Here is a 12,627-nt window from a genome sequence, read left to right as displayed (position 1 = left end):
TTTAATATTATATGACATATTTTATTAGTATGCTCCTGCTTTTGAAATTATAGAATATGCTACTTCTAAAAATAAGATCATCAAGTACTATTTTAATTCTTACTTTTTCTGTGGAGATGAGTTTTCCTAACTGAAAATGATTAAATAGTTTAAATAGGATTTAATCCTGACTGTCGGTAACTCAAAGTTTCCAATAATCCTATGAACAGAAATAGCCATAAGAGATTCTTTCCTTTAAACAGAACCATTCTTTTTTTTTTTTAAAGAACCATTCTTAAACCATTCTAAAGAAATGGTAATTAAACTTGATGGAGAGTTTCATCTCCTCCTAGGAATTCATCTCAGTTTAATCAGCTGAGTTAAATAATCCTTCCTTGTGGAATATGTGATATACATTCTTATATTCTAAAGTTCATTTTTTTTCTGTTCCCTCTCTAGTGATAGAACACAAGTGGTGTTTCTTTGTATAATAATCCTTCATATACGGAGTCAGATCTCATTCTTGTATTAAAGTTAAATAATCTCATTTCTATTCGTCTTGTCACAATTTTGTTATACAATAGTTTTTGTTTTGTTTTGTTTTTTATTAGCTCCATAAGAAGTCTACAGTTGCTCCATGATCCTCCTTCCACTTTTTATACATTAAGAGCCCTTTCCAAATTTATCACAGTTAAGTTATCTGGTCTCCCATGGTGCTCACAATGTCTCTTCCCTGCTTAGTTAGCATTGACAAAGCTAGTCCACTGATTTCATCAGGATCACTGATAAGAATGATACACATTAGACACTGGCCCAACCCTAACACAGTCTGTATCCCCCAGTGATAGTTTGGTCAGTTTTATGAAATCTATGAATGAAATGATTGTGAGACCTTAATCTTATCCTGCCATTCTGCCCTCTGCCTAATCAAATTCGAATTAGCACAAATTCAATGAACTTAAATTTTTCTTAGCCTTGTAGTGGCTAAATATCAAAAGTCCTAGGTTCCAGTCTTGGTTCTTCCATTGACTAGCTGTCTTAATTTACTCAAATCTTAACTGAAGAAATTAAGTTAGTAGTCTCTAGTCTTATTTTTCTAGCTCTAAAATATAATAATATTGTGATTTATGTATAAATCTAATTTAACTGGACTTTGTAAAGAGAGCAAATAACGAGAAAATGTGCTATTTCTTCTCCATTTATAGTCCTGTACAAATGAATACTATCATTTAAGGAATCTAATAAAGGATTAGGCTTAGAGGCTTAGGCTACCAGGAACAAGAGAAAAAAAAAGAGGGATGCTGAACAGAAAGAGTTTATCGTTAACATTAAGCTGGTACCTGACTAATGGAATATGACTGTGACTTTTAATTTATGTCAACATTATATAGTCTATACCTCAAGATTCTCTTCCATTCTTGAAAAAAATGTGTTGTATGTCAACAGACTTTGAGCATACTATATGATATATATTGAATTGCAGTGGTTTACAACAAAAGCACATATAATAAGGTTAATAGAATAAAATATGAGCACCAAGGAAAAAAAGAAACAATATGCTAACTGTAAGAAAGCATAACATAACATGTTGCACCGGGGACAGGTTATTGGAAGTCAAATGATTGTGGGGAAAATCCCCAAATGCACAAGTATACATTCTTTGAAAGAACAAATGTCCTTCTCTTGCATATCTTCAGTTGACAACAGAGGCATATTACCCAAGGCCAGTATGCTGCCCTGGAGGCAGAGGTATTAGCTATTAGAGACATGGCACAATCTTCAGTCATTGGAGAGAAGTTCAAATGCACTCCAAGTACAGTAGACATTCTTTTTCCCAAGGTTGCATTGGGAGACACACACACACACCAAAAAAAACAAACCCTCTATTCCATCTACTTTACTTTTCTTCTCTTTCCAACTCCTTTTCCCCCTCTTTGTCTAATCATTATTAAGATGACTAAGGAAACATTTTAACCACAAGGTTTGGGATAGTTTTCTATCTTGGAATGAGCCATAAAAACTCAAGTATACCACTACCCCATTCTCATTTCCCTGCCACGGAATCTCCCCTCCCAGATAAGCTAATGGATTTTTAGGACCTCTTTTTTGTTTGTTTTTACTTAAATATATTTTTAAATCCCGTTTTAGGTAGTACACTGGCTTATCCAGACGACTTTTTAGAAGTCCTTCAGAGAGATAGCTGGTATCCATTATAGGAACCTTGCCCAATTTCTTAAGTAACTGAGAGTATACCTCTTATGGCCTTGTCAACATTTTGTGACCAGTGATACTCAGTACTAATTTTGAGTAGTATGATGTTTGTCTTTCAGTTATTTGGTAGTACATCAGAATTTCATTGCCAATAATCAATAAAATAATATTCAATTTTTACCATTTACAATGACTTTAATCACTACTGTTTAAATATAAATTTCTGGGGTAGAAGTTGATAGGTTTGAAAGTAAATAGGTAATGTTACCTAGGAAAGGCTTCTATTGAATTATGGATATGCCTGGAGTATACTCTATATCCAGACCACAGTTAATATTAAATGGTGAGACCGAAGTGTGGGTTCTATTTTAAGCTGTTAAATTTCAACATGAAAGTACCCTTTATTCGGAATAAATATGGCATTCATGAAAGATGAAATACACAAGGTGCCAAAGGGCTGTGAATCCCTACCAATGTGAGGCAGAGTGGGCAATGTTTGACTTTCACCACCTCTTCCCTCCTTCCAGCAAACAGAACTTTACCTCAGCTCTGACTTTAGTTTCCCACCCTTTCCTGTAAATGTTGTACAGTCTACTATTTGTGCTTTATGAGGTAGCAGAATTTTAAAATAACCATTTATTTTAAAGAGAGATTTTCAGTTATTCCATTACAACCTCTCCTGAAACCTAATCATTGCTTCCCTTGTATTCCAGTTGAAACTATTGGCTTTGGTACAGGGATGGAGAAAGAAAGGGAAATGTGTTACATTTATTTTAAAAACCGTATTCTTCCATGATTTGATCATTTTTTAACTGTGAAAGTCTGAATAGTTTAATTATTATACTCCTGGTTAAATTTTAAGTTTGAGTCCCCAAAAGTCTCTATGCTTTTACAATGTTATTAAAACACATAAATGCTAAGAACTATGCATCAGCTGACCTATATGATCAAATTGGGTTGATGCCAAAAATAAGTTCAGTGTAAATATTTAATAACTTTTTAAATGTAGTTTTTTATTTTTTATTTTTATCAATCGTCACCCCAGGATACTTCTCCATATTGATTTATTTTTTGGAGATAGTGTAAGGGAGAGGGAGAGACAGAGAGAGAAAAACATCGATGTGAGAGAGATACATAGATCAGTTATCTCCCACATGAGCCCCAACCATAGCCCGGGATCGAGCCTGCAACCAAGGTACGTGCTTTTGACCGGAATCAAACCCAGGATCCTTCAGTCTGAGGGCCGATGCTCTCACCATCTACTGACCCAAACCAGCTAGGGCTATGTTTTTATTTTTAAAATGTTTTTATTTATTTCAGAGAGAGGAAGGGAGAGGGAGAGAGAGATAGAAACATCAATGATGAGAGAGAACCATGGATCAGCTGCCATCTGCACGCCTCCTACTGGGGATCGAGCCAGCAACCCAGGCATGTGCCCTGACTGAGAATTGAAACCATGTCCTCCTGGTTCATGGGTCAACGCTCAACCTCTGAGCCACACCAACCGGGCAATATTTAATAACTTTTGAACAAATGTAAAAATTTAAGTAACTATTTTTCTTTTTCTCAGATAAAAAAATAAAGCTAGTTTTGTGATTATGTAAGTGTATCTTAAATTTTTGATGTAAATATTTAAAAACCTCAGGATTTTGAACTAGTATATAGGTCACACTGCTTGTATTATTATCTTTCACAATTAAACGTAATCATTTAAAAGCCCTTCTATTCCTTTGACTTAACTTTTTTACTTTCTTCCCTCGCCTTTTAATTTGTTCTCATTTATTTAAATATTGGTTTAATAAACAGAACTGCTTCATACATCTAGGTGGTTCCCTTATTTCGAATATAATATCAAGTTTGAATTTTATTGTTTTAAATTTTCATACATGTATGTGTGTGTATTTTCCCCCCTAAGCTGCGAGCTGGTCCATTTGATGAGTTCCAGATCGCTACCATGCTAAAGGAAATTTTGAAAGGTCTGGACTATCTGCATTCAGAAAAGAAAATCCACCGAGACATAAAAGGTATACAAAAATTTAATATGAACATGAGAAAAATAGGTACATTCTGAGGAAGCTGAGATTTTTTTCATTGTCTTTTCCCCCCCTCCTAGCTGCTAATGTCTTGCTCTCAGAACAAGGAGATGTTAAACTTGCTGACTTTGGAGTTGCTGGCCAGCTGACAGATACACAAATTAAAAGAAATACTTTTGTGGGAACACCATTTTGGATGGCTCCTGAAGTTATTCAACAGTCTGCTTATGACTCAAAAGTAAAGCGTTGTCTACTTTTGTTTTTTATAATAAGTTTTATATAACATACTGTCCTATTTAATAAACTGCCTTAATTTACCTTCATTTTAAAGTATTTCTAAAGCTAGAGTTATGACAAATGTTGCTGCTAAATTATAACTTCCCTGATGCTGATAATATTGGGACCCCAATACCTTCCATTTTGTTCCACACAAGTTGGAGTAAAATCCAAAGTCCGTAGTATCACACACATGGCTCACTAGATCTTGGCCTTGTCCAGCTCTCCAGCTTCATCTCATGTCACTCTCCTCTATATTCTATCTGCTTCAGCCACAGTGGCCTGATTGCTGTTTCACAAACATAGCAAGCATACTTTGGCCTCAGGACTTTTGTACTTACCTTCCCTCTATCTGGAATAACCTTTCTCCCGACCAGTTTTCTGCTTTAAGCATTACCTACACAGAATAGTCTTCTCTAGCTATCCTGTGTAAATTTGCAGCCCCTCAACACCATCATTCATTATTTCCTTATCCTGATCTCTTTTCCTCGCAGAACTTAGCACCATCTGACATCATATTATTTATTTATCTGTCTCTTCTACTAGAACATAAGCCCCTTGAGAGCAGGAATTTTTGTCTGGTTTATTACCACCTGAATCCTCAGTGCCTAGACTGTGGTACTTGGCATAATATAGAGAATTTGATACTTTTTAAAAATAAATGAATTTTATTAAAAAACATTTATTAAGATCACATTTCTTGAGACACGTTAATATTGTTGTGACCATTAAAATTCCACAGGCTATTTTGTGGCAGTATTTTGGAATGGAATTTCAAGATATTTTTTTCTTTCTCTTAAACTTAGGCTGACATTTGGTCATTGGGAATTACTGCTATTGAACTAGCCAAGGGAGAGCCACCTAACTCCGATATGCATCCAATGAGAGTTTTGTTTCTTATTCCAAAAAGCAATCCTCCAACTCTTGTCGGGGAGTTTACTAAGTCCTTTAAGGAGTTTATTGATGCTTGCCTGAACAAAGATCCATCATTTGTGAGTATATGAGGCACTGTTGTCTATTATTAAATCTACATAGAACAAATATGTTTTTCCTACAGTGAGGAAATAAAGTGCATGTGAAAATTGTCAAAAGTCCATTCAGGAAACTGGTTTTTCCTTTATATTGCTAATTCTATTCAGTTCTTAACAAGATCCTTAGTTCCTTTCTCCCCTTTCCCACCCCGCCCCCGCCCTCTATCTTTTTTTTTCATGGTTCGTAGCTTCTTCCTTATTCTATTGATCATTTCCTATTTCAGAGGGAAAGAAATTTGAGAAATAAAATTTATTTAATAGGATGTCATTATTAAAGTATATGTGTGACTATTCACAATGATTTTTATTCACTGTGTTTTCACTTTTCATGAAAAGTTATATTTTCATTTAATTATTTTTACATTTAAATTTAGAAATTCCAAAATGAAGTTACATACCTTTCCTGAAGTCTAGTAAGCTCCACTCAAATCAGAAATTTGATTACAGTTGTTTTACTGTTTTTAAAATAAAGCTGCCTGGTAACTTCTAGAAACTAGAAACATATAAGAACTGTATTCTGATATTAATAAAGTACTAAGGGGAAAATATCCCCTGTAGCCCTGGTATTTGTATTTAGATGCAATATAAAATAATCTGAGAGTCATAAATTGTGTGCAGCTAATAATAAAGTTACAGCCTTGCTAGTTTTCATCCATTTTTTTTATTTTACAGTTAACACAATAAAAGTATTTCAAAGCACTATTTTGATGTTTTTAAATTTTTATTTTATTTTCAAAATCTTGCCATGTTTTTCCCTGTTTTTGAAGGCCTGCCTGCCAGTTTGCTGGTAGATAGGCCATCTTTTGCCCATTGAGCTTTAACAAATTAGTACCAAGGCAATGAGTTTAATTTGGTTGCCTTGAGCCACTTCAAAAATAGAATTAGCTATTGTCCTACAGCATTTTAGTTGTCCTCATGTATACAGACATACTTTCACACCTTTCAACTTCTTAATTGAAATGATTTCTTATCCCCTTCAGTCATAAAGAGCCTAGAAATATTTATGCATGCTTCATTTTTTCCTTAGCGTCCTACAGCTAAAGAACTTCTGAAACACAAATTCATTGTAAAAAATTCAAAGAAGACTTCTTATCTCACTGAACTGATTGATCGATTTAAGAGATGGAAGGCAGAAGGACACAGTGATGATGAATCTGATTCTGAGGGCTCTGATTCGTATGTACAAATTATTTCATTTTTATTTACATAGCGTGTTTTAACATTGTATATCTTTTAACTATGATCCAATGTGCTTTGTCTAGCATAAAATATAAACTGTATTTTAAAGTTTTACGTTAGAAACTGTGAAAGTCTTTTAAAATCAGTCGGTGAAGTACAGTGAGTTTGAAAACATGTTTTTCTTAGAATTGAGTTGCTCTGGTTTTAAATGGTCTCAGTCTAACCCCTAGTGGATACTTGAGTATATTACAAAATTTTGGAATAAGATTTTATTAAAGGTGCTATTTTTTCTTTTCTTTTTTTTATTGATTAAGTTATTACATATGTGTCCTTATCCCCACATTACCCCCATCCCCCCCCACACTTACGCCCTCACCCCCCTATTGTCTGTATTAGTTTGCCCAAAGTGATAAGGGGCTATGTCTTCACATACTTTGATGTCAACCTACAAAATCCTTCTGGAAAATGACCTGCAGGTCTTTCCCACCTCTTGACCTTGAACCAAACCATAGTCAGACTGGTACATTCAAATACAGTAAGTCCTTACTTAATATCGTTAATAGGTTCTTGGAAACTGCAAACTAAAACAAAATGTTTTATAATGAAACCAAATTTACCATAGAATAATCAATAGAAACAAGAGTTAAATTCCTATGATATATGTATGGTCACAAAAACATCACCAAGCATCTAAATAAAGCATTGAAATAAATATAAGCTATGCATACATTTAAGAAAGATGAATAATGAGTCAAATAATGACTTTCTAGCCCGCTTTTTTTTAGTTCATGGTCATGGGTGAATGGAGCCTTTTCAGTAGCTCAGGGCAAAAGGCGGAACCCACTGTGGACAGGACGCCTTTGCATCACAGGGCCCCTCACACATACCCACACTCACTCAGAGTGGGACAACTTCGACACAGCAATTCACCTCACATGCACATCTTGGGGATGCGGGAGGAAACTGGAGAATCTAGAGAAAACCCACACAGACACGGGGAGAATGTTAAACTCCACAGAAATAGTGGCCCAGACAGGGAATCTTTTTGTTTTTTTAACCCTCATCAACATTATAATGAAACGATGTTATTTGAGGACCTACTAAATTTATTTATATAGATTTATACCCCAAAAAAGTTACACTGCTTTTTAACTGCATTTACATTAACCTTTTAGTCTCTAAGTCAGTGATGGTGAACCTATGACACGCGTGTCAGAGGTCACACGCGAACTCACTTTTTTGGTTGATTTTTCTTTGTTAAATGGCATTGAAATATATAAAATAAATATTAAAAATATAAGTCTTGCCCTAACCGGTTTGGCTCAGTGGATAGAGCGTCGGCCTGCAGACTCAAGGGTCCCAGGTTCGATTCCGGTCAAGGGCATGTACCTTGGTTTCAGGCACATCCCCAGTGGGGGGTGTGCAGGAGGCAGCTGATAGATGTTTCTAACTCTCTATCCCTCTCCCTTCCTCTCTGTAAAAAAAATCAATAAAATATATTTAAAAATATATTTAAAAACAAACATATATATATATATATATGTCTTTGTTTTACTATGGTTGCAAATATCAAAAAAATTCTATATGTGACACGGCACCAGAGTTAAGTTAGAGTTTTTCAAAATGCTGACACGCCAAGCTCAAAAGGTTCGCCATCACTGCTCTAAGTCCATAACTTAGACTAGAAAAGTCTACAGACTGCACCAGAATGTACTACTCCACTGGCTGAAATACTCTCAGAGTCCTGCATTGATGAGAAATTGCCTAACTTTTGAAAGGGATAAACAAATGCCAGGATAGTTTTTGTAACCTGTTCTAGTGGTTGTTGGCCTTAGCTGCCCATGAGAGTTGCCCATGGAGCCTTAAAAAAATAAGGCACCCTATAGAAGATCCCAATCCATTCAGTGAGGAGGGGTAGGTACAGGGCTTTATATATGGTTAGAGGTTCCCATATGTGATTGTGATGCACACTTAGACTTGAGAACCATTTCTACTCTTCAATAAAATGTGTTATCTACCTGGAACTGAAATCAAATGCTTTCTTATACTATATTATTTTATACATTGGGACAGTCTCTCTTAAGAGTTTGATTGCATTGATTTGGCATTTTCACCAAGCTGAATTATTTAAGAACTTATTGAAATATCTTTGGCAATCATTTTAGGGAATCCACCAGCAGGGAAAATAATACGCATCCTGAATGGAGCTTTACCACCGTGCGAAAGAAGCCTGACCCAAAGAAACTGCAGAATGGGGCAGTATGTACATGGAAATGATCACTTCCTCTTGATAGACTTTTTCAAACTATGTAGTGAGATTTTGATGGTCAAAATTATTGGAATTTAATACCCCTAAATGCCTGTCTACTTCACTGTGTCCCTACTATACCTCATTTGTCATTAGTTATGAGCTAATTAAGAAAAGGTCATAGAAATAATTTATGTGGACACTTGTATAATGTTAAATGTATTTTACCTAGAGATACATATATATCCAGTGGAATCATGGATATCTATTGTAATCCTAGAAGTTAGAAGCCTTCTGGATGATGGATGAAATTAGTGATGGGAAGAAAGCATGGAGTCTTTTTTTGGGGAGGGGATTCGAATTAATGCACATTTATCATAGAAAAACAAAGAAAAATACAAATGAATGTTTTAAATTCATGTGTATAATCTATATTATTTGTTCAAAGGAGAAAGACCTCGTGCAAACCCTGAGCTGTTTGTCTATGATAATCACACCTGCATTTGCTGAAGTAAGTACAGATTCATCATTGACTATGTATCTTAAGAAGTATAGTAATTTTAAATGTTATAGCTATTGATCTTTCTCAGCTTAAACAGCAGGATGAGAATAATGCTAGCAGGAATCAGGCAATTGAAGAACTCGAGAAAAGTATTGCTGTGGCTGAAGCCGCCTGTCCTGGCATCACAGATAAAATGGTGAAGAAATTAATTGAAAAATTCCAAAAGTAAGTTTGAAATGTCATTTTTTAAAAACTATTTTGACATTTTTCTGTTTGATGTTAATTTATAATGCAATATAATTGCCTTGATTCAATCATTTCAATTGTTCCTTACAAAATCACTTTTTTATAGTTGTATGCTTAAAAACTCTTTTATTCTATAATGCATCAACTGTATATTGTGTTGTGTGTTCACCACCCCATGTCAAGTCTCCTTCCATCACCATTTATTCCCCCTATACCCTCTTCCACTACTCTCATCAGACCACCACTATTTACAGTTTCTAGTGCTAAAGTCCATAAATTTAACCCCCATTTAAAAAATTAAGGAATGGATTTTAGGTAGAGGAACTCAATGAAGACTATAAATGTTCCTTATAATTAACTTTAGTTTCTATACTGTGTCTTAAACTGTTGGTTTAATTTTTTTTAACATTCAACAAAGTCCTTACATTTAATTTTTAAATGCTCTTTTGAACAAGGCTTTTGTGGACATACACAGCTCCTTAGCTCAAGCAAGTATAAAGCAATACTAATTTTAGCCTTAATCCCATTATATCGCTTCTTGGTGCATCTTTATATTTCTTTGGTGATGTCCCTGGCATCAAGTAGGAACAAACTATAAAGCCTGTAAAAGCATAAACTCTCATACATCTTTAGATCTGATAAAGCCTACTTGTACTTATAACCTAAAACTCCTTAGATTTTAATGGAAAACTCCCCCCTTTTTTCCAATTTATAAAAGAAAATCAATTGCCAGTTGTAAAATCAAATGTGGAAGGGATTTTTGAACTTCTTTAAATCTTTAACATCTACATGTTAAGATTCAATGGAAAGGATTTAGTTTGCTGAATCAGTTTCTTTATTGTAGATTTCATACAGATGTGAAATATAAAAATGCATAGTTGTATATCAATATAAGTTTTTTTTTTAATTTTGTAGGTGTTCAGCAGATGAATCCCCCTAAGAAACTTAATATTGGCTTTCATTTCATGCGGACCCAGAGAAACCCACCAAAGTTACTTCAAGCTTAACAATGCTTAACTCATGAGCTCCATGTGCCTTTTGGATCTTTGCAACATTGAAGATGTGAAAGAAACTATTCAACTATTTTGTGATGGTGTTTATCATTTTATATTTTAAAGAGATTATTTTGTAAGGAATAACTTTTAATACTATAGTTTCATCTGTTTTCTAGTAAATGTTGAGATATAGTTTTGCTTTTAGATATCATTATTAAGTTACTAGGATGAATACCTTTCATGTTTCGATCTTTAGTTAACTATACACTGATGAAACATACAGGTCTTTCAAAGTCATTCTAAATATTCAACTTTTGTAAATTATCAAATCTCCAAAAGCTTAAAAAAACATAAGCATGTTCTAAAAATTACTGTTGGTGGAGAGATGCAAACAAGTCATACCTTCTTAAAAGAGAAGTTTTTAATAAACTCTTGGAAATGGTACCTGGAAAAGTATAGACTCTCCTACAAAGTTGGTATGATATTCCAGGTAGCTCAATGACGATCACATTGAAGAGCCCTGTGTTTAAAGCATTTATAGGCAACATGTAGCAACAGGGGTACTTCTTGGTGTGCAGTATTTATCATCTCTTTTAGAAGAGGAAATTAACCCTTATTTAACATGGTTGAAGATTTAATGCAATGCCAAGGATGGGTTTTTGGTAATACTGTAGGAATTAGTCTTCATTTTTTTAAATTTTCAATTCAAATAGCATATTATATGCTTAGATTTGGGGAGCTTAAAAAGCTGCTCTTCATGTGATTGAAACCTAATCAACAGGTAGGAATATAATTTACACCAGCATATTTTTATCATGGTAGTAAAATATGCTATAAACTATTTATACATTTTTGCTCTTCATAATTATCTAGTACATAAGCATCATTTGTTCATTTTTGAAAGGGTATTTAAATAGGAATTTTCTGGTTCATATGAAAGTAACCATAGTACAGGATGAATTCTGTCTGTACAAAGGTAAGTTAGACTGTACAGTTAATTTTCAGTTATATTTATGGTACTGTTATGTGGGTAATACCTTTTTTAAGCCCAGTATATATATTATGCCTGCCTAAGTTCTGAACTGTAGTTGTCTAATTATTGATATTAGTTAATTTTGATGGTTGACGTTTTATTGTTTGGAACTGCACAATTTTGTTTTTGCACAAAAGTCATTTTTAAAAATCTGAATAATTGCCAAATATTAGAAGAAAAATATTCTTCAAGTAAAGAATATAGTTTTTAATCAAAGTGGCCATTACCTCCTCTTTTTGTAAGAATAAAGACAATTAAGTTTTTGTCATGTCATGTGCCAAGAAAATTATTTTCATTGGTGCCTACACTTTAAAGATTACTTTTAACACATTTTATTTTCAAGTAATGGCTCAGTTAAAATTTTCACCTTCTATGGAACTGAAACTCAATTACAATTTATAATCTGTAGAGGTTAGGAAATAAACTTGCCACTCATATCATGAGTTAAAAGAATATTTTTATAAAAGTAAAAGCAACCAATTTATAAATTGATTATTTAAAACTTTACACCACAACTGCATCATAAATAGAAATTGTATTGCTTATTCATTGTAGTTATTAGTCCTGTAAACTGTTTCTAGGTGAAGCGTACTCCAGTGTTTGGCGGGGGTGTAAAATAAATATTTAAATTTCATGGTCCTCGATGTTTGTTTTCTTGAGGAATGTATGGTGTGGTATTTTAATTGTTTCAGATCATTTCCCCTTTTTCCTTTAATTTTTTGTGGGAATTTTAATACTAATTGGGACCTAAAAGATATTATTCACATTTTATTAAGCATTGATTATAGCTACAGTGAATATACGTCCTTATTTCTGCCTTCTATCCTGACAAAATTATTAACAGAGTACTCTTTCACTCAAAAATGTCCTAGGTTGAACAATAATTTATATGTT

At 33.8% G+C, this 12,627-nt stretch overlaps 1 protein-coding gene across 3 annotated transcripts in view; it reads left to right on the top strand.

Annotated features, from left to right (window-relative positions):
• The window catches only part of STK26 (serine/threonine kinase 26), a 54,783-nt gene extending 42,411 nt beyond the window's left edge, over nucleotides 1-12,372 (top strand). For 2 of the 3 annotated variants that reach the window (XM_006082090.1, XM_023757933.1), the window contains 8 exons: nucleotides 4,106-4,214; nucleotides 4,304-4,461; nucleotides 5,306-5,491; nucleotides 6,558-6,706; nucleotides 8,875-8,968; nucleotides 9,406-9,468; nucleotides 9,548-9,684; nucleotides 10,621-12,372. In XM_006082090.1, coding sequence (XP_006082152.1) covers nucleotides 4,106-4,214; nucleotides 4,304-4,461; nucleotides 5,306-5,491; nucleotides 6,558-6,706; nucleotides 8,875-8,968; nucleotides 9,406-9,468; nucleotides 9,548-9,684; nucleotides 10,621-10,645 — 921 coding nt within the window. In that variant the 3' untranslated portion in view covers nucleotides 10,646-12,372. The remainder of the gene's footprint in view (nucleotides 1-4,105; nucleotides 4,215-4,303; nucleotides 4,462-5,305; nucleotides 5,492-6,557; nucleotides 6,707-8,874; nucleotides 8,969-9,405; nucleotides 9,469-9,547; nucleotides 9,685-10,620) is intronic. The other variant, XM_023757935.1, reaches the window with a different exon arrangement.
• The last annotated feature ends 255 nt before the right edge of the window (nucleotides 12,373-12,627 follow it).

The sequence above is a fragment of the Myotis lucifugus genome, unplaced genomic scaffold (assembly GCF_000147115.1).
Source record: "Myotis lucifugus unplaced genomic scaffold, Myoluc2.0 scaffold_2, whole genome shotgun sequence".
NCBI lineage: Eukaryota > Metazoa > Chordata > Mammalia > Chiroptera > Vespertilionidae > Myotis > Myotis lucifugus.
Note: the sequence above shows the minus strand (reverse complement) of the source record. Positions and strands in the feature narration are given on the sequence as shown.